The 27,344-nt window shown below is 37.0% G+C and overlaps 1 protein-coding gene across 7 annotated transcripts in view; it reads right to left on the reverse strand.

The window, feature by feature from the left end:
- Positions 1-27,344, reverse strand: part of SIPA1L1 (signal induced proliferation associated 1 like 1) — a 208,887-nt gene that overhangs the window by 7,240 nt on the left and 174,303 nt on the right. For 6 of the 7 annotated variants that reach the window (XM_032690200.1, XM_032690204.1, XM_032690201.1 and 3 more), the window contains 7 exons: positions 21,727-21,876; positions 16,881-17,005; positions 14,046-14,164; positions 11,147-11,586; positions 5,202-5,441; positions 3,939-4,104; positions 781-1,024 (listed from right to left, as the gene is read on the reverse strand). In XM_032690200.1, the coding sequence (XP_032546091.1) occupies positions 781-1,024; positions 3,939-4,104; positions 5,202-5,441; positions 11,147-11,586; positions 14,046-14,164; positions 16,881-17,005; positions 21,727-21,876 (1,484 nt within the window). The remainder of the gene's footprint in view (positions 1-780; positions 1,025-3,938; positions 4,105-5,201; positions 5,442-11,146; positions 11,587-14,045; positions 14,165-16,880; positions 17,006-21,726; positions 21,877-27,344) is intronic. The other variant, XM_032690205.1, reaches the window with a different exon arrangement.

Genomic DNA, 27,344 nt, shown 5'->3' on the forward strand with positions numbered 1-27,344 from the left:
TACTTCTTCAGAAAACATTGCAGAATCCTACACTGAGATCTAGTTCTATTTCTGGAAAACATATTTAGTTATGAGGTACAGTGGGAACCTGTGAAAATTCCCTTTCTCACCAACTGAGACATTCACATGCAGCAACACACAACCCGTGAGATAATCCTACTGAGACTTTTCAGTAAAGTAATGGAGGAAGGCTGAGTGTCTTCTTGACAGCAGTTTACCAAGTAACTTTTTTCTAGTTAGCTGTGTGACTAAAATAAGTAACTCAAGTCCTGTAAAACAGATAGGGTAAGGGAGTAAATTTAAAAACAGTTGCTGCAATAAAAGCTGTATCTGGTGTACTTGTATATTCAAATGTCCACTAGTATTTATCCACCTTCATATCAATATTTTCCTCATCTTATTTTGTTCCCATAATCCCACACTAAAGGAACTGACACGTGAAGTTGTCACTGGAAGATAACCAGGCATACATTATTTGTCCATTGGTCCACATTGTCCAGGTGACTCTTGTAAAAAATAGTAAAAACTTGCAGCCAGTGAGGCAAATTTCTGTGCTTCCTCCACAAGGTAACTGCATGACCAGTCATGCAGTCTTACACCCACTAAAGTGAGGGAAAAAAATTAAATTCCTGTCTTATTTTATATTTTCAGTCATGTGACTTGACTCTCTTCATTTCAGCAAAATCAAGATGGAACTACTAATTGCTGTAACAAACACTCTTCCTGAACATAATTGACAAAGGATTCCTGTGGAAGTTGAAAAATGGGAAATCCACTTACCATGTAGTGATTTCATTCCCAAAGTATATGATGGTCTCCGTAATGGCAGCGATTTTGGGAGAGAAGGGTATGTGCTGGTGAACAGTACATCATTTGGCATGGCTTGGTCCAAGAGTGAGGCCCGTGAGGCGAAGAAGTGGTCCCTTTGACCACTGTAAATACTCTCATCTGACAAAGTCCTTTGCAAGGCACGCCTTGTGGTAGGAGTGCTGGGAAAGGGAGACTGACAGGACAGAGTGTGTGACTATACATTCATAAAAACAAATAAAAAGAAATGAGAAAAAAAAATCAATAAAGAAACTTTTGAAGTCTTTTTTGAAATAATTGTTAATTTATTTTTTTTTAATAAGAAAGCAAGTGTTAACATAGTATTTTTTCAGAGTGGATACGAAAAAGAACTAAAAGAATCGGCTTTGAAGGAGATTAAAACTAGGTAACACCTAGTTTTCACCCTATCTCACATTCTACCTTTTAAACACCCCTCAAACTTCTCCTGAAGTGGAAATCTCAGGCAGCCCTTGCGGACTCCAGAGCTGACATGTAGCAGAGAAATGGTTACAGAAACAGGCTCAGTGCTGCATAAACCAGAGTTCTCCCGCTGCCCTGGGGAGGCTGCCTGCCTGCAGGCAGAGTACCAGCAAATGCCAACTAATTACAAGTCTCATATTACTGAACAGTTAGGAACACCCATCACCACTGTGGTTCTTCAGAACTATTTAAATCAAAATTAAGTAAACAGTCCCATGAATAAGAGAACTTGTGCCTTACCCCTACCATCATCCCAGCTTCCTCCATGCTCCACACAGGAGAAAGCAGTGCTGTGGTTAGCCTGGAGTTAGGCACTCTCAGGCCTGTGCCAGTGAGCTGCTATCATAACCATTCCCACCAGCAGAGACTCCGATTTTCATGAAACCTGTAGCTACGTAACTACCTCTAAGACTTAATATTTCTTTACATTTTGGTTGAAATTTGGTCTGAAGGCTTTCATGGAGAAATGGCAAACAGAAATGAAGACCTCACCACGCTCATTTGTTCTGTAAGTAAGTTTAAAGAAAAAAAGGACATAATAGGACTTCCAAAAAGAGCGATTAAACATAGAGTTGCCCTTTGCACATAAAAATAGTCCTCTCTTCTCAGAAAGACAAAAGAAATGCAGACAGTATTCTATTCCTGTGATCAAAATCCCACACTACAAGGTGGGAGAAGAGCATGGAAGAAGGTTTATTGGCAGATGGTTTTCCCATATACAGTACCAAACACCCCATTCTCCACCTGTACAAATTTTAGTATGAGAAGATTGCTATGCATATTGGTTTTACGATCAAGGATCATCAGTTACTTCCAAAACCCTGCTATCATCAAAAGACAAGGAAAGAAGCCAAGCCACATGCCAATTTTCTATTATGTCAAATTCTCCCCTCTGTGTTGCCTCCCTCAGGACATACCTGTCACAGTATGAACCTTGCCTAGAGAAATTACAACTTCTGGTACACAGATGGGTACATAGTTGTCACTCTGTCACATGGAGGATCAAACTGCTTACCCCCACCCCCACAAATTAAAAGCTCAGTCAGCAGGTTCATGTTTTGACCTGAAGTGGTAAAGGGAAAGGAAAAGAAAGAGCTGCTAAGTCAAGAAGCATTTACTTGAGGGTGGTATAGTTCACTTAGCATTAAAGAATTAGGAGCTGGAAACACAGTTAATATCTGATGTTGAGATTAAAAGGCTGCAGAGATATTTACACCTGATGGACTCAGAATATAGGCAATATGAGTAGGAGTTGTCTTCTGGTACCAGAGCAGGGGAAAGAGAAAAAGAAGGGTGACTTGTCTGAGAAGATACAATGCCTAAGTGGTAGGTAATGACATAAGGAATGCTGGAGAGATAATACAAGACAAACAAAACCACAGACTAGAACAAATTCTACTAGCAAATGAAGCCTTTGTCAGCCAACAGACAGAAAGGAGGAGGATTTTTGGTGCAGTGAACTAATGCAGGCCATTATAATTCTTTATCTTTTTTTTTTTCCTTTTAAAGTGTCAAAAAATAAGAGCAACTCTTTCTGTAAGATAAAATATAAGTCATACAGTGGGCAGAAATAACAGTTACTTTTAAAAAGGAAAAGATGCAATTTGATAGTGATAGAATGTTTTTAACTTGCTGAAATGTATCAAAAGTGCAACCTAGGTTAACATACTTGTACCAGGAAATAAAGATCAGGGTAAGAACTGGTTCACTAATCCCAAAGCAAAAAAAACAAGTAACTTGGGAAGATACATACTTTTCATAATCTTCAGGTCACCTCTAAAAACAGAATAGAATTTCATGGAATAAGAACAATCCTCTTGCTTAAAACAACCAACAGGAGATGTTCACATCACCCATGTCCCAATCCCCTCAGAACTACTACAAACCTAAGAAAAAGGTACCTTGCCAGTGACAATGTTTTTTTCCTCCGGCTTCAAAGGCAACATCTGAAATAATCTGTATATGGAACCTAGCACTTACAAGTTTTAATAAGCTACATTGGGTTTTTACTAGCAAAAAAAGAAGTTGCAGCTCTCTCTTCTGCATGGTTGCTGTGGAAACAATTTGGGCTCTGGATGATGAGCATGAGCTGTTAAGCACTGGCTGTACATGGAGACTAGAAAAAGACATCTCTTCCAAATTATGGATTCTAAAAATTAATATATGCACTTATGTGTTATAAAACACATTTTGAAACACACCAGGAAATGTTTCTAACTATTCTGTATAAATATATGCTTAAGTTTAGGGATCACTTTTGGTAACAGGATTAGAGAGGCATAAAAGTGTGCTTTTTGTAAGGAGTTTCAATACTGTCAGTAAGTCACTGTCTGGTGATGCAATTAGAGAAGAAAAATTCAAATATATAAGACAACACTAGAGGATTTTCCATGTCCCAGAAGTCCTAAATGTTCTTTGTAATTTGGCATACTAGTCTCTTTAAATTTGCACATAAAACTAATAATATTGCAAAGACTGTAATAACGAAACAGTTCCCAAATGTATTTCCCTACTAATCTGTTACAAACAGATTATTTTCTGTCCATGATGAAAATTCAGGGAATGCTTTGCATTTTATTTTCTTGTTGTGGGTGAGAATAGAAAAGATCCTCTCTCTCTCTTTAGCATACCTTAAAACTCTTCTGTGATTCAGGTGTTGGGCTATCAAGATCTATCAGTTTCTTCAGCTCTTCTTCAACAGTGGACTTGGATGTTCGTTTGGGTGATGCTCGTAGATCTCTTGCTGAAGCACGCAGCCGAGGGTGGGCCATTTCATTGCCATCACTCTGGTGACGTCTTAAATGAAACGGAATAGACACATTCAGGTCTCAAAGCCCTGAGGCAGGAGGCATGAATGAAACAAGAATTACAGAACACTCAACTTTTTAAAAGAAAAAAAAATTAAGTAAGGGGCATAGAGGATGGAAGAAGCTTCACTACTTCAGTGAAGACTCATCTCAATGGATACCTGTTGAAGCAATAAGCTTGTTTAAAAACAAACTAGCAATGCAATAAAATAACTCAAAGGTTACTGTAATTAATTCTCCCTTGCATTAAAATAATGTGCATTCCGTACAAAACAAAAAACAACAACAATAACAACAAAAAAAGTCTTCAATGAGCCCAAAAGTAGCAAATCAGCAAGTCTCTTTAATATTTTCCTTTTTTAAATTTTTCTTTTTATAATGTGGTTATCACGAAGTTTCACCATTTCCTTTTGACAGCTAGTTAGTTATTGGTATCATCTAGGGATACTGTGCCTCACTCAATAACAGCCAAGAAGGGTTGAATAAATTACTTTGAAATGGGCTTTCTGAACCACTTGCTTTCTAAGTCATACTTGACTTAACAGTATTTTCTCTAGAAAGTTGTTTCTCAATTTCTCTTCCAAAAGAGATACTTGCATATTGTAATGCAATGATATCTTGGCTTGCTTTAAGCTTTAAGCCAGTTAGACTGGATATAGGCAGCAATCTTAACAAGGCAACGTGGAGTGCCACAGAGCTAATGCACAGCATGTACTGTACTACTACATGGATGAGAGGCTTAAGTAAAACTCGGGCTCTACGATAAGAAGATTTTTAATATTTGCTCAAACAGCATTTTGAGTCACCTTTAAGAAGTCCCGAGGAAAGATAAGCTTTAATAGGACTGAAATCCATAGAGGTCTCAAGAAATAATAATAAAAAACTTCTACAAGTTAACAGGGAACAAGATTAGCAAACTATTAAATATTTAAACCTAACTGCAGACCTCTAGATTAAATATTAAGTTCTACAGAAGACGAAGGATTGTATTAAATAGTCCTGAGCTCTTCTATACAGAAAACTGTCAAAGATCAAAATGCTTCTTTATAATCAAATAATCAAACAAGAACAAAAAAACAGTCTTACTTTCTTGAATCCATAAACCCCACTGAGTTTATTGTCCCTTCTGGCTTTTTCCATCCGATCAGATATTTGCTTGTAGCACCCTGGCGAGGATAGAAAGTCCTAGGACCAGACGAGGAGGAAGAGGAGGAGGAGAAAGAAGGTGCAAGCTGGGGAGAAGTGGCAGAATGAAGCTCTTCTTTAGGTGAGCTTCTGGTACTGGTGAAGACAACAGGGCTGGCAGAGTGTCGTGAGCTCATGGTACTAGGAAAAGAACATAATAAAGACAAAAATTGCCTCAAATGTGTATATATGTGCCTTGTTTAACTGTTTTTAAAGCAGAACTCTGGGTACGAGACATTATTCTTATCAATAGTGGCTAGAGTAGCAAAACCGGTTTGCTCTTCTTGAGGGCCTTCCACCAATGCATCACTAAACATGTCACATAGTAATGGAACAATTTTGCAAGCAACCACTAAGGATACAATATACCACCCTCCCTCATTTGCCTTCACAAAATGGGAAATCTAGGGTTCATTGTCATTAGGCAGCTTGGAAGTAATACATGACACTGTAGCTGAATTAGCAAAAAAGAACCTAAGTCCAACTTCTTGCTGGAATTCCTGGCTGTAAAAGAAAACATATTTTGAAGGAACTTAAGCAACAGGAAATGTCTCTTTAGGACCTCACAACAAACAAAAGAACCCATGCAGCTTTCAAAAGAGGGCTTCTTGGATTTTGCCTGAAAAGCAGTTATTTACCTTGGTAAAAAACCCAAACAAACAAACAAAAACCCAAAACATCAAACCCCCCAAAAACCCTTAAATTGAGAAGTTAGAGCAGGTTTTTAACATATATCACAATTTGTCAAGATAGAAAATGGAGCTGTGATGACCAACTGCAACTTATTGCTGGAAGAAGGAGAGGGGCTTTATTTAGATGGGAGACACTCTTTAGTTATGCTGACATTCAAATCCGATGCAACTTGCATCATACCAGGAGTGCTAGGTCTTAAGACAACATTTACTATAACAACCTTAAAAGGTCAGATATTTATCAGCACAGTTACAGGAAACCTTTGTGTACAGCCTGAGTACGGAAACAGCATTATATATTTGAAGACCAGTTTTCTATCAGCTCTCTACACAACTTAGCCACATTTTCATCCCTGTATCCAACACTGCAGTGAAGGAAGTTGAAACAGATGGCCTCATGGTAAAGAACAGTTTCTGACTGAGAAATAGAAATTAGCTAGAATGCTGATTAAAGTCACTGAATAATCTCTTCTTTCTTAGTTTAACAGAAAATTCTTCAACAATTTTTTTATAACTTGATAGAACAATGCATTTTCACATCTCTTTCTCTTACTGAAACAGAAAAAAGGAATTTAATGTTAAATTTCTTTTGCCACCTGGGAAAACAATATCACCTACATTTAGTCTTAGGGAGCCAGTTATCTAATCTATGCCACTTGTCTGGCTCCTGCTGTAGTCAATGAAGAATATCCTTAGCAGGTGATTGTCCTTGTCTCAAACTAGGTGTCTCAGATATGAAGGGAGAATTAATGCTTTGGAGTTTCTCCTTTCTCTTCATTGACAACAGATGGAGTCTAAAGAATCACCTTCAAATATACTTCATTTTCATATGGCCCAAGTTAAGCACCATGATTCCCAGCAGTGAAATGCTGTGGATTTAATGAAGAGTCTGGGTGGACTGTAGTCTTCCAACCTCAAGCAACACTGTCTGCTGCAGCCCATGCCGTGCAGTCCCTCACATCAGGGGCAACATGTACTGCTCCATATGTATGCAAACCAAATTACAAAAATGCAGATTTTGTATTAGAGAATTATATTTCTTCCTTCCCTTCATCTGTACATTTGAAAAGCCCATACACAAGATGACAGATTGAGAAAATACAGGAAGATATTTTCCTGTATATATGGTGCTGCATACCACAACCTTTGTATTTGTAACAGATACAAGTAAACATAATTTATAGCAAGAAAGCAGAGAAAAAAATTAAGAGCTAGGGGAAGAGGCAGTAAATTTTTCTTCATTCCTCCTTTCTCTCTCTCAATACTGAAAGAAAACTCCTACACATGCTGAGCAAACAAGCCCATCTGTGAGGCATCACTACCACAAAATTTACCACCAGGATTTGGGGAAGATGCACAACTTTAAAGAAAATGTATGGGGCAATTTTTTTTTCCTCGTTTTTACTCCCTTCTAAATACACTCAAGAAGTGGAAAATCTTTTGCTTCAGTGTAGAGTAAAAGTTCTGTTCACATTTCAGAATTCTTTAATCCATCAGGTATTGCTCAAGGAAGTGCTAGTTGTGAGAAACCATTTCTTAATAAAAACCAATAACAACAACTAGATAGGCTAGTAGTGTTGATCCTTCATAATACTAGGTAAAGACAGTAAAAACTAATGTTCATTATGCTCGATATAAAATTTATATAAGATGCATACGTATATGTCATAAAATAATATTTTATTATATAACATATTGTAGATATACATAGTGTATTTTAAGTATTATTACTTTAATATTTATTAAAGAATGTATCATATACTAGATGCTAAGAGTGGTCTGGCAATTGCAAGTAAAATTAGCATACAGTTTTAAATACAGTTTTCTTTCAAGTGCATTGCATATTTTGAGCTGTGGTTTTTAGAATATAGTACTTTTGGTAGAATATTGTGCTTCAAGAACTATACAAAGAACTGTGGATATGACTACAGTTTTTAACCCTACAAGTAAACATAGGCAGGCCAATAGGATACTGACAGGTAAAAACACACACTTGTTAATGGAGAGAATATTTGGAGAGCAAAAGGCTTTGGATAAACTCTACAAAAACTAAATAGGAGCTGGAGCACTATGGTAGTGATGGGAAGTTATTAGAATATTTGACACCAGGAAGCAAGTAGAGAATTAACAGACACCTGGACCAGCTTAGTTACATCTAGAAGAGATTCAGTCCTCATTTTCAGAACAGAGAGATAGTCACTATTGGTCCCCTACCTCCCACCTCTATTATTGAGACATCAAGGATTGAATTACGAAAAAATTCAAATACTAAATGGTGAACTGCAAAAATTGCAGGTGAGCCATTCATAAAAGTATACCAGAACCATTAAATAATATTTTAAGTATCTTAAAATTATTAGAAGTAATGAAAAATGTACTTATTACAAATAGCCAAAATTATCCATTTAGTTTTTGTAAGAGGACCATAAGAAACTGTATACTTTGGGTAGAAATAAAAGTTTGATTTTATTTTTTTTTTTTAAGGAACTCATGCCATCAGCACATATGGCTTCATTTAATGACATTCAGCTATAATGATTCTGTGTAATTACTGGCCTACATAATGCAGTTCTCCTGGGATGCTATGAGAAATCTGCACAATCATCAGGAAGGACTTTGGAATGGGGGTGGAGAAGAAAAATAAAACCCAGCCAGAAGCTCTGCTGTAGAAGTTAATCACTATAATTTACATTTTGCTACCACTACCCAGGTACAAGTTCTTTTATGCACCATCAAATGATCTGAACACTAATTATCGCTCGTCTTCTACAGACACAAACACTCTAATTTGTAGTTATTTTCTTTTGTCACAGAGTTCTTTTTAGGGCCAAATTCCTTTTCTTCTTGCTCAGAAACTCAATTCTAAAGATGTAACAGACATTCTGGCATCCACAGGCAAAAGGTAAAAAAGTGAGAAGCAGCAAAGGATAGCAATTTAGAAATTGATAAATACACTAATTAAGCTGTTCATTTCTCATGAAAAGTAGCCCGTTCAGAATCTTTCTTTAGTCCCCCCTTCTTCACCTCCTTGAAGCAGGAAGTTGTGGTTACCTTTTGGAAGTACCAGTTTCACCAGACTCCCATTCCAGCTGATGTGTCTCCATAGAGAGAACTATGGGACAGTGGGGAGCAAACAGCTGGACCCGGGGTTTCCTCAGGTCAGCACTGTTATTCAGTGTGCAACCACCAACTGAGGGTGCCACAAGAAACAAAAGAAAAACTTTTTAGCCCAGACTGTGCCTTTGCTTTATTGTGAGGCATCAAACACATGCTCTAGTCTTCAAAAATAAGCAATAATAAAGAAGGAACATGAGTCAGTCTGTTTTTAATCCAACACAACAAATGATGTGGGTCCAAGAACTGCAGTATTTCTGAAGTATTATGCCCCATGTGTTCTACAAACTGCTACTACTCCTTTTTGTAAAGAGCTGCATTATTAACATCCGAGTTGAAATGGAACTTGGCAAAAAGAAACCTCAACTGTTATCTCCAGCATAAAGCCTGGGGAACTTTTATCTGGAAATTTCAGTAACAGCCCCAAAAATACAGGGAGAGAATAATTTCAATATCATCAGAGAAACATCACGTGTATTAATCCAAACCAACTAGAGAAAATACCGTGTTTGGAGACACAATGTTATAATATTATAAATAATGAGAAAACAACCTAGATTTATGTTTGCAAAGTTCAAAGAAGAAACCAGAACCTCAGATGTACAAAGATGCCATTCCCATTAGGCACAACTTTACAACAGAACTTCCAAGAGTCACATAAATTTTCCAGGATTCTTAAAGTCAATTCTGAAAAAATCCTTCCAAATGAAAATGCTAGTGACAATTTTATTACAAGTGGCATATAAGAATCTCACATTTCATGCTACTGCTAGTTACATTCAGACAAGTACTGCAAGGGCATATGGTAAATTCTACTGAATGTTAGAAAATGAACATAAGCATAAGCATGCTTATGTTAAAATAAAAGGTAGATAACCACAATATAGATTCTTATCTTCAAGAAAGGGGCACATGCTAACATGCCCAAAATCTAAGTAAATCCTTCTGCACAGTGTTTTCTACAGACTTCCTCAAGTCCTTCATGCATGCAATAGCTACTGAAAACACCAGTCTCAAAGACTAATAGATTTCTTAGTCAGAACTACCATGACAAAGTACATGGAGACACTATAGTCTGTATGACAACCCCTTATTTGGAGCTACTGTATGAGGAGCTATTGAACTGTCTGATAAACATCTAGTCTTGCACAAACAGTAGCTTTGTTCAAAACAATTAGCAAAAATTGCTTCAGACTTCCAGTCTGTAGGTATTTTAGCTACACACTCAAACCAGAGATGCCTTAAGAATAAAAATGCAACAGTCAGGCTCCACAAGGCCAACAAATTACTATAATCATGCATCCTCCCTGAAAGACCTATGCTTTTTCTCTGTTGCTAGTATGACAGAGTAGGAGTATTTTTCAAAAAGCACACTGAATACTTCTTGGAAAATGGGTTAAGAAAATGGTCTAAAACATTTTCTGCTTCTACCAGTGCTGATTAACTTGTAAAGTGGGTATCTTCCACCTGAGGTGTTCAAGTATATTATACATAGACTTGATATTGCTAATTTTACAAGTGGCAAAACTGAGGAAGAGAGGGAAGGTGACTGTAATGTGTCATACCCACAAGCTTGCAGCAGAATGAGATTAAAATCTACATGCTAGCACTCCCAAGCAACTTGCTCTCGGTATTGATCATACTGACTGCAAGCAGATTTCTAAACAAAAAGACTGGAGGGAAAAATGCAAAACATCTGAAATGGGTACTTGCAAGACTAAAAAAGAATCCCATATTAAACTGTTCATTAAAAAAATGGACTGATCTCCTTTCTGATCCAATACGAACTGCAGTTGTTGCAAGATATTCCCTATGAACAGAACACATCAGCCGTGTCTGTCTTACAGTAGTTTAGGAGCAGCAGTTTAGTATGGAATATGCTCTCAAAGACTTTTAGTATTACAAGCAGTAGCAGATGCGAAGACTAACTAAAGGTGGTCTTAATTTTCAAGCATTCTGCACAGAGATCTTTCAAAACACTGGTTAACATAGTTAGAAACCTTTCTCTTCAACATCAATCACACGAGAGGTGAAAATTACCTTGTATGTGAGACAGCATCACTGAGACTGTAAGCACTATTCTCCCTTGTTAGAGGATTGGAAGCTGGCTGACTCTTGCTGTGAATATCCAGGCTCAGTGAAGATTCAGTTTTCCGGTCCATGTGGCTGTCCTTTTCTAATGTCCTATCTGCAATGGAGACGACTTCACTGGAGCTGTGCCACAGTGGTGCCACCTTCTCCTTCGTGAGCCCTGTACGGGGAGATGTCGCTGCTCCCAGGGAGGCAGTGCTGCCATGGCTAGGTCCGTACGAAGTGGTATCTATGCCACTATCAGCTGAAGTCCCTTGAAGGTAGTTGTAGCTGTTCAGCTCTGATTCGGTGCGCTCTCCATTGTCATACCACTTCTCATCACTGTGAGCACTGGAGGCATTGCTGGAGAGAGTATTGCTGCTGGAATGGCTGGAGTAGTGGCTGTCAGACTACAGAAGAAACAACAATCCAAAAAACCCATATTTGTAGGTTTATTTCAGAATTATAGCAACGGAGAGGTGGAAATAAAGAGTTATAAAAGTCACCATTGTACAATACTAGCTCTTCTACCCTGAGGTATGGGATAAGTACATTGAGGAGACTAATAAACTCTAAAAATTTAATTCTAACACAATGCATATGCTCTGTTATGGGTGCACATAAAAAACTTTTCATATGGATTTGGAAGTCATGTCTTAACTATTCAGGAAAAGCCAGAGTTGTTTGTATTTTGTCCCAAAATACTTTACACTGGTTCCTTCCAAGCACAGTTCTGCTCAGCCCAGTCCAATGAAATTGGCTGAGCTATGTAGACTTTGACTTGATTTATAACTATGGTAATTAAAAATATTCTAATTTTAAGACTGTAGTGTTTTAGAACATAAAACATAACCAATCCACAGCAAGTGCCTGTTATTTTAATAATCCAATTGCCTATGAAAAGGTCAAAAGAGATCATAACCACTGCTCTTCCTTCCCTCTCCAACAGGGTGTATTTCCTCCTCAGCAGGACTGTCGTTTGCAAATGACCACTGAAACACCATTTAACTAATTTGGAATTGTTTTCCAGAATGCAGAATTGCATGAAAGGAAGCTTTAATGTAAAGCTTTTAAATTACTCAGTCAGGGCATGCCAGTGTCTGGTTGGTTTGTATGTCCTGTTCTTGGTTACAGTTCATCACTATTACAGAGAAATTGAATGCCCGCAATTTCAAGGTGGGCATTGGTGGAATATCCCATTTTGGGAAGAATTTCTTGCCATACACTTGTTGCTTAGCAGCTCATCTACCACTGGAGTATTTATATCCATCTGAAGTTCAAAGAATTTATCTAAGTTCTGATCATCTACAGAATCAGAACTGAAGCAGGAAGCAATCGACTTGTTTGATCAACGGATAGCCTAGGAATAAGGGAATGGATGGAAAGGAGACCTAGAACTTTCCTATTTGTCTACCCCTAGAGTTTTACTGAACAGACATGGGCAGAGATCCCAGACAAATATAAAAAAATAGATACTGTTTCTGTTTTCACCTGAAAAGAGGGGAAATAAGAGAATGCATGCATACTGAGAGCAAGATATCATCAGCATCCATGTCTTTTATTATACTAAAGCAAGAATTGACAGAAAAACAGGAGGAATATGAAGCTGATCTGGACTCCTATTTGTCTCCAATTAAAGTCACTGCTCTTCATTAGGAAATGCATCACTCCCCCATCCATCTGTCCATATAATAAAGATTTACTTTAACAATGACTAAACAAGAAGAATGCAAGCATTACTAATTCCAGTGCTGCACTTTGCACTCAAGCTAATGAGTTATGTATTACATTATTATGCTGTCAAATACATCTCATGGAAAACAGGTCAATCTAAATTCAAAAACTAGTCTGTACTTCTAAGAATATGAAGACAGGTGTGTTGTTGTTCGGGTTTTTTTGATGTTTTCTATTTTAAATAATAAATGTGTTGTTATGAATTAATAACCTAAAAGCAACACTGCCAATTGCATTGAAAGAATAACGCTGGTAAGCAGAAGCAAATTAAAGACCAGGAACCAATTAAAGACTTTCTCACATCTAAATAAATGCAACTAATACTTTCAGGATCATCATGCAACACAACTCTGTATTTTAGCCTGTTGTATATATAAATAAAAAAACAAGTGATACAGCTTATTGGGTAAAAGTTTAAAGAGTGGGGTTTTTTATTCCAGTGACTTTAATAATTTTCAAGACATTTTAAATTTATGAACATTACTGCATTAAGCTGTCTCTCTGTATGTAAACTGGGAAGTGATAGTTTCCATAAATGTGTGAATATCTAACTGTGGAGACAGAAGGACAGAATTTACCTTTAGATCCTGAACACTAATAGAACAAGAAAGATTTTTTTTCAGCCAGATTCCAAGCAGACCTTTCAGACAGACTTCCAACAGTGTGGAAGGAATTAATTTCCTTATGGAAAGGAATTAATAGTTACACTATGTGATGAAAATGGAGAAAATACGAAAGCAAAAGCAAGATCGTTATTCTGTCTTGAAAAAGCAGCTTTCTGGGCATTGCATTATAAGATATATTAGTAAACTTTAAGTCTTATGTATGAGGCCTAGGAATAGCTTTGAAAATTTACACAAATCCTTTACTTATCACAAGGTAACAGACTAGCAGTTGCTGTTCAACTGGCAGCAAAACTTTATTAACTAATAAATATTTCAGTGTGCTGTGCTGTATGATTTAGAAAACAACAGGCCTGCTCTACTGCTTTCTCCAGGTTTTAGTAGAGAGTAGGATTTTTTCCTTTCCTTTTTTAGCTGACACTCTAAACATAACTTTGCACTACACTTTTGGTATCAAGAGCTTGTGGAGTAAAAACAAAATATTAAATAATTCCTTTTTCAGGATAACTTACATGACCCTGCTTATTTGGAGACAAGTGTACCACGGGATCCTGTCTCATCAGTCTTCCACTGGGGCTTTCTCTGAAGGACGGCAGTACTTTTGATACTGCTGGGAGATGGCATGTTGGTTCTGCAATATAGCACACAATGATATACTGAAGAGCATATGCAGTGTAACAAGCTAAAAAGACGTGTAACCTCATTTTACACAGCAATTTTTCCAATGCCACCACTAGCCAAAAACTAATACATAGCATGACAAAACACAGGTGAGGAAGTGAGGGCCCATTCCTGCCTGGCGTAAATCACTAAGACTTCATGAAAAAGGAAGCCTGACTTTTGTTAGACCAACCTGAATGGTTTCACATCCCCTTTGTCAAACAGCACTATATCAGAGCATTAAAACAGTGGAATATTCATTTTCACAATGTATTGACATTGTATCACTATAGGCATGATGCCCACTAGCAAGAGATTAAAAAGACTGAAGATCCACGTTTCCTAAAATGGCATTCTACGCAAGGCAGGACACTAGCAAAAGTCTACAGTGATCACTTAAATGAACCTACTTTCTCCAGTACAATTACTACACATATTTCTTATCAAAGTTATGGTGAGTTAAATAAAAATTTTCTAATTGAAGAGATAGCAAAAAATCTGTCGAAATCATAGTATTCTCTTAAACCTTGCTGGCTGTGAATGTGGGAACTGCATACGTGTACAAAAGGAATACTTATTAAACTAAGCCTGACAGAAGTGGATGGAATTCAAATCATTCATCTTATGTGTATGCTCACAGGAGTGCATTTTGGCAATTAAATTTACTCTTTTCCCAGGAGATAAATATGGAAGTCTTGAGGGTGCTCAGATACAGCCTGTTAGGTAGGTAATTGCCTCCTCAGAGCCCAAGGTCAGTAATTTAAGAGAATGTGTCTCAGCTGTAAGTTTTTACACATGTTTTTACATATATTCTGTGCTTGAAAAAAATGCTCCTTTTAATTAGAGTATGTGCTTACAAACATCAAATACTTATCAATACCCATGGTAAACAGCAGTGCTTTCCTCAACACAGCAACAGTTTGTTCATCTTAATCTGCAGCATTACCATTTTTTTAAAAAACAAATGAAAGTTGTGGGGTTTTAAAAAAATAATAATGATGATAGCAATAATATTATCATCAAATTTGATTGCCTTGGACAAGTGGTAGCAAGCAGTGTCAGCAAACCAAGAACAAAGGTGTTCTGTAGCTAAAGATGGGCCAGGAAGGAGTGAGTGTGTGGATTCACTACACCTAATGCCTTATTTACCTTGAGACAGATTATCCCAAATGGAAAAGTGCTTATCTGTCATAGAACCAAACTTTCACCTAGATTCACCAGATTGGCAATAAAGTCTCCAGTCAGAGATGGAGCTTCCAACTGCGATTCTATGAATGCAGGACAATACACAAGAGATAAAATACAGGGATTATATGTCAGTATGCATTTCCCAGCTTTTGCCAAATGCCGGAGCCATCTCTTCTACCACACAATTTTTCCTAGTTTTTTTGGCTTTATTTATTTTGCTAATATGTTGACACCTGACACTGTAGAACAAAACTTCTTGGCAGCTCCACTCAGTGCCAGCACCAATACTCAACCATGGGTCTGCAAAAGTAAAGCTGAGCAAAAGATCAGTTTTACGTGTGTCGTTACCATCACTCCATATCAAAACATATGTGATCAAAAATTGTTCTGTCAAAATGAGAACTGCACATCAGTATAATCACAGTTTTTCAGTGAGAAGTATGGGGGGGAGTTGTGAGGGAGGTACTGACAGATGGCTTCAGTAACAAGGCACAGTTTACTGAGGTTGTGAAGGTATGTGAACTAAGTACATCTTCAGAACTTGAGGCTGGCATACGCCTTAAACTCCTGATCTCACTGAAGCTTATTCTGTGTTGAACACTAGTCCATTTGTATACTGATGCAGTAAAATGACCTATATGTGCAATAGAAAAAGTATGGAATTGGTTAATCTATGGTAAAAAAAGTTAGAAAAAACCCAATCTAGCAACCTTGGCCACAGTCATCATGTTGGATCAATGCTTTTTGTAGACAGGACATTTCCACTGGTGTTAATCTTACTGGTACCCATTTAAGTCAAGCCATAGCTGTAGCAAAAGGTCTATGTGCAAAAACTTCAAATGAAGGCCTAACAATATAAATTCTTAGTACCTAGCTGTTTTATGTTGTTAATGTGTTTCCTAAGCTGACAGCTTAATTGCCATGTGCAATGAAAATGTATACACTGGTGGAAGGCGATTACCTAGCTATAGATTGACTTCACTATTTAAACCTTAATTACATTTTTTCCATTTTGTACATGGTATTTTTATAGCTTCAATGATCAAACAGTCAATTTACATTTATATATTTGAAAAGGAGCATCACAAGCATTTTAGACAAACTAAGCAAAAACTGAACTAAGCCAAGCTACTCAGGAGAGTGGGGAAGGTCAAACAAGGCTTCAACAGCAAGACAAATTAACAAGTGTGTCTACCCAACTGCTTCTAAAAAGACAGTGTGTTTCAGGGTAAGAGCATTAAGGTAGATTTAGTCCCACAATCAAATGAAGAAATGAAATCATTTCTTCCTCAGGTGATACTTACAGGTCTCAAGGAAGCAGACTGCAGAAGCTTAGGTACGTGCTCCAGACCTAATTATTCATCCCGATGAACAAGGTTAACTTTCAAAGACACTGAAAACACAGTGCTTAAGAAGGTGTTCTCTCTGCATGGAGAGGTATTACCAAGGTCACCTTGCAGTTAGCGCCACTTGCTCATTGTAAAGAATTCATTACCTACCGATCTGGTCAGTGATACTATCCTCACTTCTTTGCCAGCTTGGTGTGGATTTTCCGCTACCGCCGGTATCTGACTGTGTGTTCTGCCTGTCAATGGAAGCAGGGGATCTACGGCTAATTCCAAACCTGTTTTCCCCAAAAAACAAAGCAGATAATGATTTTAAATATACATAAATCTCACATAAGGGGGGAAAAGAGCACTTTTAAGCCAGTGTCAAACAACAGACCAATACATAGCACAAATGCTTAAGGGATTTATAATGTTTTACCATTTAATTTTTGTAGTAGCTCTCTGGACCCATTTAGCACTTTTAATGCATAAGATTACAGTATACATTAGTTTATTGAGCATCTTTGATCAAGAACAGCTGGTTACAATGATACAATTGAAAAAAAACAGACCAAAACATCACGAAATAAAATTGTTAGTTTTCATTTACATAGATGTTTACATGAAAAGACAACCAGACTGCTACATGGTTACAAAAAACTCATCACAACGAGTAAAATGTAAAAGTTTGGATCCTTTTAACTGTGAAAGCGCGACATCAAACTAGTCAAAGAAAGCATCAGAAAGTTTGTTGGGACTATCCCATGGATCTCCGCCACTTTGCTGGGTTTTAACCAAAAGAGTTGTAAGGTCATACCTCTACATGATGCAGACATATACACCAACAACATGGATTTGTTTGGGACAACATTACACTGCCAAATATTTTAAATAAGCATCTATAAAGGTGACTGTATTGGTTATGGATTGTCAAAACCTGGGGATTACGAATTCTGTAAATTATTAAATTATCGGATCATAAAATAATTTGAGTGGACTAGTGCAAGCTAAGTACAGCTGTAGAAAAGTAGTGAGACGTACAACAGTTGCTGTAAAAGGAAGCATACAGAGCAAAAGGAAGAATCTGTTCTATGGACTTTGTAAATCCTGCCAGATTAATCAAATAGATTACAGAAACCGGTTCAGAAACACAATGTCTGTATGCCATACCAAAGCCTTTTTTAGGGTTTATATGCCTAAAAGCCTGTAAAACTTAAATCTACAGTTCTGTATTACATATAAATCACTTAAAAGTATGTAAGAATTATAGCTGGGTTCAGAATAGCAAATCAATCATTAAGAATTCATCAAGAACAATGCATTTCTGAGACTTTTTTTAATCAGACATACCATTAAGGAAAAAGAGAACTCCACATGCACATAACACACAGAATTTCAAGCTGATATATCATTTATATATCAGTGAGTTTCTCCAGTTTTAATGTATAACAAAATAACAGAAAATAAAATACCCGAACTGTGCTTTCTACTTACTCTACAAGCTACAGACTGCCCCATACCACCTCCAACATAAGACACCCACCCAACTGTCAGAACAAGCTCAATGTGGTTCTCCCACTTTCAAGTTCAGGCATTTGTTAACCCACCAAAGAAACATCATATGACTCAGAACAACAAAATCCCATTCCCATCCTTAAAAGATAAGCAGCTGGAACATGCCTGTAACATGCAGCACACCTTCAAAATATTGCATATTGAAATCTGGGCCTTCTAAAAATTTACCCAAACATGACCCTACTTCTCTTTTGTTCACTGGTCTCTGATTTATCGGCATACATTTTGATGAATTAAAAAAAGTGATGAAAACCTGTATATATCTGCCTTCTGGATACAAACTATTTACATTAAGGAAATTACATGAAGTGAGTAAATCCTTTTCCTTTTCTATTCACACAGACTAGGTAGGATTTCACTTGATCAAATACCTAAATTAAACATGATGAATTCAATACCAATTCAACATACACATAAAAAGTCTAAACACAGCATTTGAAAGGTGATGGATTTCTTAAGCACTGATCTGAGGTAATTTTCAAACTTTCAAGATTTGTAAACTAGAATGGGAAGAATATGTTTTCATGATAAAATAACTAGAAGCTGGTATCTAAAAGTCAAAAGCCCAACCTTGGTGCAATGAAGTTACACTGCATCGATATTTTACTTTCTCCTGTAATGTCTTCGTACCTAACCTCCACAATGTTCATATGTATAAAAGCAGTCAGTCCTGCATCTGGCATATTTTGTGATGTGGGATCTCTTTTCAAGTTCAGAAATATACAAACCCACCATATTTCTAATTTTATTTCATTAGAATCGCTGCTCTACTAACTCAGCAGTAAGAAATGTCATTAGACTGCCTTTTTACATGAAGTGGGCTATTTTAACAGCAGGAATAATAAATGCAAGTGGTGCTATATTTTATGCCGCTTAAATATACAGCCCATTAGGGTATGAAGGAAAGAACCCCAAAAAATCGAAGGAGAAATGAATTTGGATTGAAAGAACAGTGAAATTGTTTAAACATACATTTTATCTACATCATACAATGAAGCTTACTATTTTGGTACTTTTAAATTATTATTACATATTACTTAGTAATTATTATTACATATACATACCTTCAGGTATACACAGCATAAGTATACAAAACACATATATACATCAATACCAATCTGGATATTCTTGAAGGCAGTGAAGTTTCTGCCTATATCCAGTTTAGGATATGGAACAATAATCTAGTAGAGGCAGCAGTTACTGCTGGCGCCAGTGTCTGACAGGGCTGGACTCATACCCATGCTTCTGGTCATTTAAATGTCACAAACTTTCCAAATCTGTGATGCAACAAGAAATAAACGTATACACAAGTAATGCAGTTGAGACTTCCTGCACTGGAACATTTCAGGGACTGAGTAGTACCTAGAGTACAGTGGAACCTCACATCTGGAAGATTACCTTCAGGACATGGTTCCCCCTTGGCCGTTATTCCAGCCCACCTCTTCTCTAACATCTTAGCAATTGAACACTGAACATCACCACAGAGCTGCTCTGAATCTGGTCTTTCAGATGAATCTCAACAGAACACTGCAATGATTTTTAGTAATGTGACAGACATTACACTGCTTATTGAGGCAAGGAAAAGTTTCCTTCCTAATCACATTTTTCATGCTTTCCATTGAGCCTGGTAGAAAATGTTTGGGAATTTCCAAGCAAATATGATTCATATTTACAAGGACAGTATGAGAGGCAAACTGCTTTTCCTATAGGAACAGAACATAATAGTAACATAATTGGAGTTTAGTAAGTGTTTTCTTTTTAAAGAGCATCCAGTAAGGAAGATGCAAAATTCATGCGTTAATTTGTTCATTATTTCATTTAAACAGTGTTTCCTTCCACTGAATTAAAACTTTAAAACCAAAAAGACTGTATACTCAAGGTTTCTAGGACACATGTCTTTGCTGAACTTGCAAAATGCTTAAAGAATTCTGTAGTGAACATATGTGTATAACTAACTTAAAGATGGAAAAGGTTTGGGATGGGTGCTGGTGTGCTCTGAGGCCAATCCAAAACAAAAACCCAAGAGTGTCTGAAAACCCCTTCCTACTCAAGCAGTTATGGTTGTGATGGTCTGAGGACATATGGCAGCAATACCTTTCTTGTAGTGCAAATGACATAGTTGGAAAAGAGCAGACAATATTGGGAGCACAAGCTGCTCCAAGGCAACACAAGTGCTGCTGGTGTGATGTGAATAAGCCAGAAAGCATGCAGCATATAAAGATGTTATGTGCTTTTTTCCAGCTGCAGAGCTCTGGACACACTTCTGTCTAGTTTCCCTACAGCAAAGTTTAACGGGTTTAGAGCAAATTTCCTAATGTGAGTAGGACTTAAGCACAAACTGAAACAATGACCAGAACAGGCCTTATAGTCTTATGAATCAAAGCCTTCACGAAGATGTGCAGCAGAGAAGAGATCGACTCTTCATAAAACCTCAAACTGAGCTGCAGGAAGGACAGGGAGAGCAAATCTTCAGTGCTGTGGAGCAAGAAGCAGCAATTTTTCAAATACATGATCAGAACAGCATTCTCTGGACTGACACAGACCACCTAAAACAGGCAAAAGACAGTGCCTTGTACTAAGCAGTTCCTGACAAAGGCATTCAATCTTACTAATAACATATTTTTTAAAATAGAGAAAAAGGTATTTCTACTTTATAAAACCAAAATGAATTGCACATAATGACCTGCAAAGTACTCAAGAATACTTCAGAGGAAGTTTTGCAGTGTGAACTATGAGCAATTTTGCCCTTTTATCTTCTCTACAGGAAGTAATTTGGAATGTGGCAGACAGCTCTTCTGCTGTCAATTATTTTTTTCTCTACTTGGAGATGTTTGATTTATTGCTCCTTTTGGTGCTCTCTGAAAATGATACAGATTTAATTTATTCCTCTGCAAGTTGCCCCTTACATTGACACTGGATCACTTCAGAGAGTTTGAAGATTTCTGGAATGTTGGAAGCCTTAAAACAGGATGACTGAATATGTGAAAAAGAAGCCAGCTGTGGACTAATTAGCACTTTTGTGCCTAAGCATCTGAAGTCTTAGTTGCACTCTACACTATTCAACTATTAGCAGACTGCAAAGTCCCAAACCTACTACTTTTTTTTATTTCACAATCTAAACCTGTGAAATGAAGCAATCTGTCACACTTCATTAGCTACCTTTAATCAAGATTTTTAAATACATAAAGATCTCTTTGTACAGTAACCTGAGCAGTTGTAGACTAGGATCAGAGAGAGAGGTTAGTTTGCAAAGGTGAAAGGGAAAGAAGGGATTTTTAAAACTGGCTTTTTCAAGAAGCATGACAGCGATATTTGAAAATAAACATGGTTTAATGCATGTAAACACAGGAGGCTGTGTAAGCACTCCTTTAGTTTAATATACGTTACAACAAATGAAACAGAGAACAATATGTTTAGAATATGTAAAAAGGCTGGTGCCTACCCTTCTGGCATAGATTTTTGTCTGTATGTGCCTCCAGTAGAGCCAGTCTCACTTGAGGACGATAAGTTGCTTGGAGAATTACGGCACTGTTGCGACCTTGCTAAGGCAATGGATGAAACTGTGACATAGACGTCAGAGCCAGGAGACAGTCTGTTCCAAGGAAATGAACCAGTCAAATCAGCAATACTGAACAGCAATATCAGACTGCAAAGCATGATGAACACTACCATGCAAATTGTCGCATCAGCAAAGAAAATGATGGCATCATGGAGACAGTAGAAATTGTATCAGTTGAAGGCTCAGACATTTTCCTCTTATTAATCTACTGGAAACCATGAAGAAAATCAACTATAAAAACCTGGATGCAGGGGAGTAAACGAAGAAAGGCCAGTGTGGAAAGAAAATCCTGACACACACTAGAAAAAAATCCCAGTTTCTAAAGTCATGATCTGTTGGTACAAATTGATTGTAAGGAATAATGAAGCATGACACTCCTCATCAAAATACAGAATCACAGAATATGCCACATTAGAAGGGACCCAGAAGGATCATCAAGTTCAACTCCTGGACTACCAAACAGAAGAAAATATTCCTAATTCTCACAGCAAACTCCTGCCTGGAATTTAAACTAATTATAGTAAGCTGTCTACACAAACTCTTCCAGGAGTATCGAGCTTACCTCTATGCCACCAAATAGTCCACATTAAGACAAAAAGACTAAAAAAATGCAATGCTAACTAGAACTAACACCTTAAAATTCTCCTAAATGCTTAACATTCTAATATAAAACTATCTCGACATATCAGAACTCTGATTCATATGAAGCCTTCAACTGTCAGAATAACCACACAGCAAATAGTCTAGAACTGCAACACATGCACCTGGGCAGAACGGCTGGAAGCAGCAGGCCTATACTGCTTGACTCATATAGCCTGTATAGTTGGAGGCTTTTTTAGATAATTGTCAGCATTTTGTTTCCCAAACCCCACCCCAATTCAGTGCTCTTAGCTAGTTAGTTCTTTGCTGTTCTTTGTTCTACTCAGTGGTGACTGAAGCCATTCAGAACTTTCACAGCAACTTAAGTGGAGTTTGAGTTCATGAACATCAAACCCCTACTGTGAACACAAACCTTTATTCATTTTATCTAGGAAAAGTACTGTAAGTTGCACAAGTTAAATAGCAATTCAATATTTGAAAAATGGATACTGATTTCAGTGAAACATATACATAGTTGCCTCAGTGCACAACTCAGATCTGGGGATTTAGAAGATCTTAGCCTAGCTATTTAATCTGTATCTGTAAAGGAGTGGCAGATTTTAAATCAGCTCTCACCACAATACTGTAAGAACTTCAAAAGTTAAAAAAAACTTTTGAAAATTAAAAAACCACCATTGCACTGATTAATGTTACTCATGTATGTGTATATATCCAAGCAGTGTGTATGAGCATATATACATATACTCATATCAAATGTGCATTTGTCCTCCTCAGTACTATTGCAAAAAACAGTAAACTAACAAAATCTTAAAATGGAAAGAGCAGTAGGACTGGATCAAACATCTTGATCATCTGGAATTCCATAAAGTGCATATGACTAATAGTAACTCTTTTTTTGATAAAAGAATTATCTAATGCCTGACCATGATGAATACCATACCAAATCCAGTAATTCCTTTCTAGAATACCAAACTGAATTTAACTTATCCCACATTTATCAAGCCACAACTCTGAAATACTTGATTGCAAAGAACATGGTTCAAGACTTGGAAGCTTGGGGACGCACAAACCAAGCAGTTCATTTTCCCAGAAGCACTCTTAGAAAGAGAAAAAAAATTAGTTTGTCTGACAAAAAACACTCTTGCGGTAGCATTCACTCACCTATACAGGCACACACATTTAAACTCAGTTATGATTGCAAAGCAATACACCATTTAAAAGTATGACCTTTTTCCCCAATATCAAATTAGAATTGATGGCAAGGAAACCAATTACTTCTCGAATAATTTCTGTAAAATTATTTCCTGTTGGAAAATGCTTGCATTTTCACTTCAGATTCAGCTGTGCCTTTTCTTTACTTCCTATACCTTACCAAAATGTGACAGCACTGTTCAGAAGGAATCTCAAGATTTCAGAACTGTGTCATGGAGTTATAACTCATTTACAAAGATGAAAGACCTTGAGGGCAAACAAAATTGTATTATAAATGTGGTCTGAACAACAGCAATGAAAACCAGTCAGGTAGGACATTCTATTACTTAAAGCAGAAATAATTTTTTTTAGTACAGTTCACAGTTGCAATAAAAACCACTAATAGTACAAGACATTTTATTTTCTGTGAAACATAACTAAGACAAAAGAACTTTAGAGCAAATTAGTTCAAATTTACTTTTTGAGTGCCTTTGAAAACTACTGATGAAAGCCACATCCCAAGACAGATGTATTTGGTTAGCAGCATGTCCCTATAGCTAAGATATTCTGAGCTTGTCGTTTATTATGAATTAAAAATCATATTAAAGTAAGATCTTACCTATTTCAAAAGACAGCTTTAAGAAGAAATTCCAAAATAGTTAAGCGCATAAGTCCCACAACTGACTTTAAAAACAGGCCAAGCATCCATTGCATTAAACAGATACAATTACATTGCAGTCAACTGAACTAGGATTATACCATGCATGATTTAGTTCTAGCAGATCTAGTTCACCTTGAAAGAACTGGTTGAGTCTTGCCAAGTCTTTTGTGAAGGCAGTGAGTGGGATGGATATACATTTATTTTGTTTAGTATGACAACACAGACATTGAAAGCATCCATCTTGCTCTCAATAAATTAATTTCCATGTCATTAGCTGTAATTTTCCCCACGTCTTCACTATATATAGGTATGTAATACCATATGAAAAATGTCAGTCTAGCACACTTTGTGCCTATGGCCTAAGGCAGTCTAGTTATGTGATCATACACAGGTGCCTTCTCCCTTAAAACTGCATGGGGCACAGGTCCTAGTTTGTGCTACAACTTCTCCTGCAAGAGCTGCACAGCTCAGAAGCGAAGGAGGTGCAATCTGGCAGAAGAGGGAAAATGGCCTTACAGTCAAGACATTTCAGTGCTGACTTAGCAAGCTGAATTCTTACTTTGTACTTGCTGCAGCGCTCCAGTACAACCACTGACATATTTGCTAATGACCATTTTTCACTAGTTGTCACTAATTGCAAGTTTTTCAAAGGCCTTATTTGATTCCAAGGCCCAATATACCTCTGAGTTGAAAACTTTCTAAAGCACTGAAGTCAACTGAAGCTGTAATTTTAATATATAAAATATTAACAGTGCTGGGCACACTTCCAAATGTGAGATGCCCAAAATAAGACACAGCAAATGATTAGAACATTATTTATCTCTCTACCTTTGTTCTTAATCTGAAGAGGGCCAAAGACATCTCTTCTCACACAAGAATTCTGAAAATTAAGTTTAATTAATACCCGTGAAGCATTCAGAAACCACAGTAATGGGTGCCACTGTAAAGTTTAGAGGGAGTAATTGCATCTTTACAATAGGATTTGAATGTCATCCAGTAAATAAGAGATGGAGTAATGAAGAGGACAATAAAATATTAAATAGCTTTTCTTCAGTGAGCTGCATCCACTGTGTGAACTGAATGAGGCAGATGTCCTCTGTTAAATTCTCATAATTTAATCAATGAAAGCATCTGAAAATATGGTTACACAAGAGTTCTGAATAAAACAGCACAGCAAATCTTAATGCTGGCATGCTTACCTTCCCTGTGTTTGACTTTTGCAATCCTACTAATACTGCAAGCTGTGACAATTCTCTGCAAACACTGTCTCTATGCTCTCACGTTTAAAGGAAACCAATCCATTCAAAAAGGAATAAAACAAAAAATCAGCAGGTTTGAGGAAGGGAATAGTGAATGAAAAAGAAAATGCAATCAGGATGTCATGTTGTACCTTCTTGCACCACACCATATACCTTCTCAAGTATTTCTCAATTTGATCATCATATTTCAGAAAACACATACTCTAACAGGAAAAGATATAGAGGCAGGCAATGGGACAACCAGAGGTACAGAACAGCTTGCATATGAAGACATATTGAACAGGCTATATGGCCCCACAGATTATAGATAAACTTATTGTATCTGCTTCAATCCATCCAAGCATGAATTGTACTGGATCAAGCAAACAATGATTACTCATTATCTCTCCCAACAAAAGAACAAGTAGGAAACCTATAAGTATTGAAAGACCAAATAGCAGGCACCTGGATGAAGAGATACCATACACAGCTATTAAACACAGCAGTATAGGTGTACCCAGCACCAGGCAATCTTAAACGGCAGACAGCTGTCAGACAGGGTAAAGAATCTTCCTTTACACTTGTAAGCATTTCTTACACTTTTCCCTGGTCCCTGCTGATGGCCACTGTTAAACAAGCCCGACCAATATTTGTCATGATACAGCACAGCTCTTCTCAGATGTTTTTGGATCACAAGAGTTTGGCCGTACAGTTATGTGTGTCAATAAACCTTTGATTTTCCACTGCTACATCCAGCTCTAGGTCCTGGAGCTAATAGGAAGTGCGTAATATATAATCTCATGTTAGTATATGTTTTAATTTGAAGAAAGTTATGAGAACCTTAAAATAACAAATCCTCAAACCCTGTGAAGTAGGCAATGTGTGCTACAATGCTCATTTGACAGGTAACAAGACGAGCACAAACACCTTGTTTACATTAGAAAAAACATAACTCCTTCAAGTTCAACAGCAGCAGATTAGGATTTTTATATAACATGGGATCTGCAAGAACTAACCTATAAACTACTACTGGCACATTTACTATCACTGACTACATGGGCATTGTTCAAAAAAGTATGAAATTTTAGGGCAAGACTGTGCTTCAAAGTCCTCAACAAGACATAAAACCAGTCTTAATGATATTGTCCTAATAATTCCGTACTGTGGAATTTTACTGCCAGTGCGTTACCACAGCTATGCCATAATTCAATTTTCCATGTGGTTTGATGATTGACTGTGCTCAGAAGTTTTCTAATTAGAGCCTTGAGCTTTCATCCAATACAGTACTCAACTGCACACTGAAGTGCTCAAGTCCAGCAGCATGCTTTGACTACTGATTTTCATAGTTTTCAAATGTTTGTCAAATCAAGTTTTAGTTAAGACTGGTTCCAGATTATGATAAATTAATGAAGAACAGATTATTATCTTCCACTATCTCACCTCCTTTCTTGATAAAGTTTGGAAACCAAGTGTACAAAACAAAAACTGAAAATTGGGAGGAAGGAAAAAAAAAAAATCAAGCTCTATAATTACATCTTCTCCAATAACATTAGCTCTGGCATAATTCACATATATGTAGTTTATTGTTATTTTCCCTAATGTATCACTCTGATATTTATTTTGGGTTATAGGCTACATAGTGTCCCATGTGGACTAATTATTGTTATGAAATAAACCATAACTTGGAAATTGTTGCATTTATATTATTAGATTTTTCAGTCTTAATGCTGCAGTAACATTAGAGCTTTATTTTATGATTTATAAAGTTTTGGGCTATTCCTCCTGCCTACAAATATCCACATCAATCATGG

This window comes from Chiroxiphia lanceolata, chromosome 6, assembly GCF_009829145.1.
Source record: "Chiroxiphia lanceolata isolate bChiLan1 chromosome 6, bChiLan1.pri, whole genome shotgun sequence".
Taxonomy (NCBI): domain Eukaryota; kingdom Metazoa; phylum Chordata; class Aves; order Passeriformes; family Pipridae; genus Chiroxiphia; species Chiroxiphia lanceolata.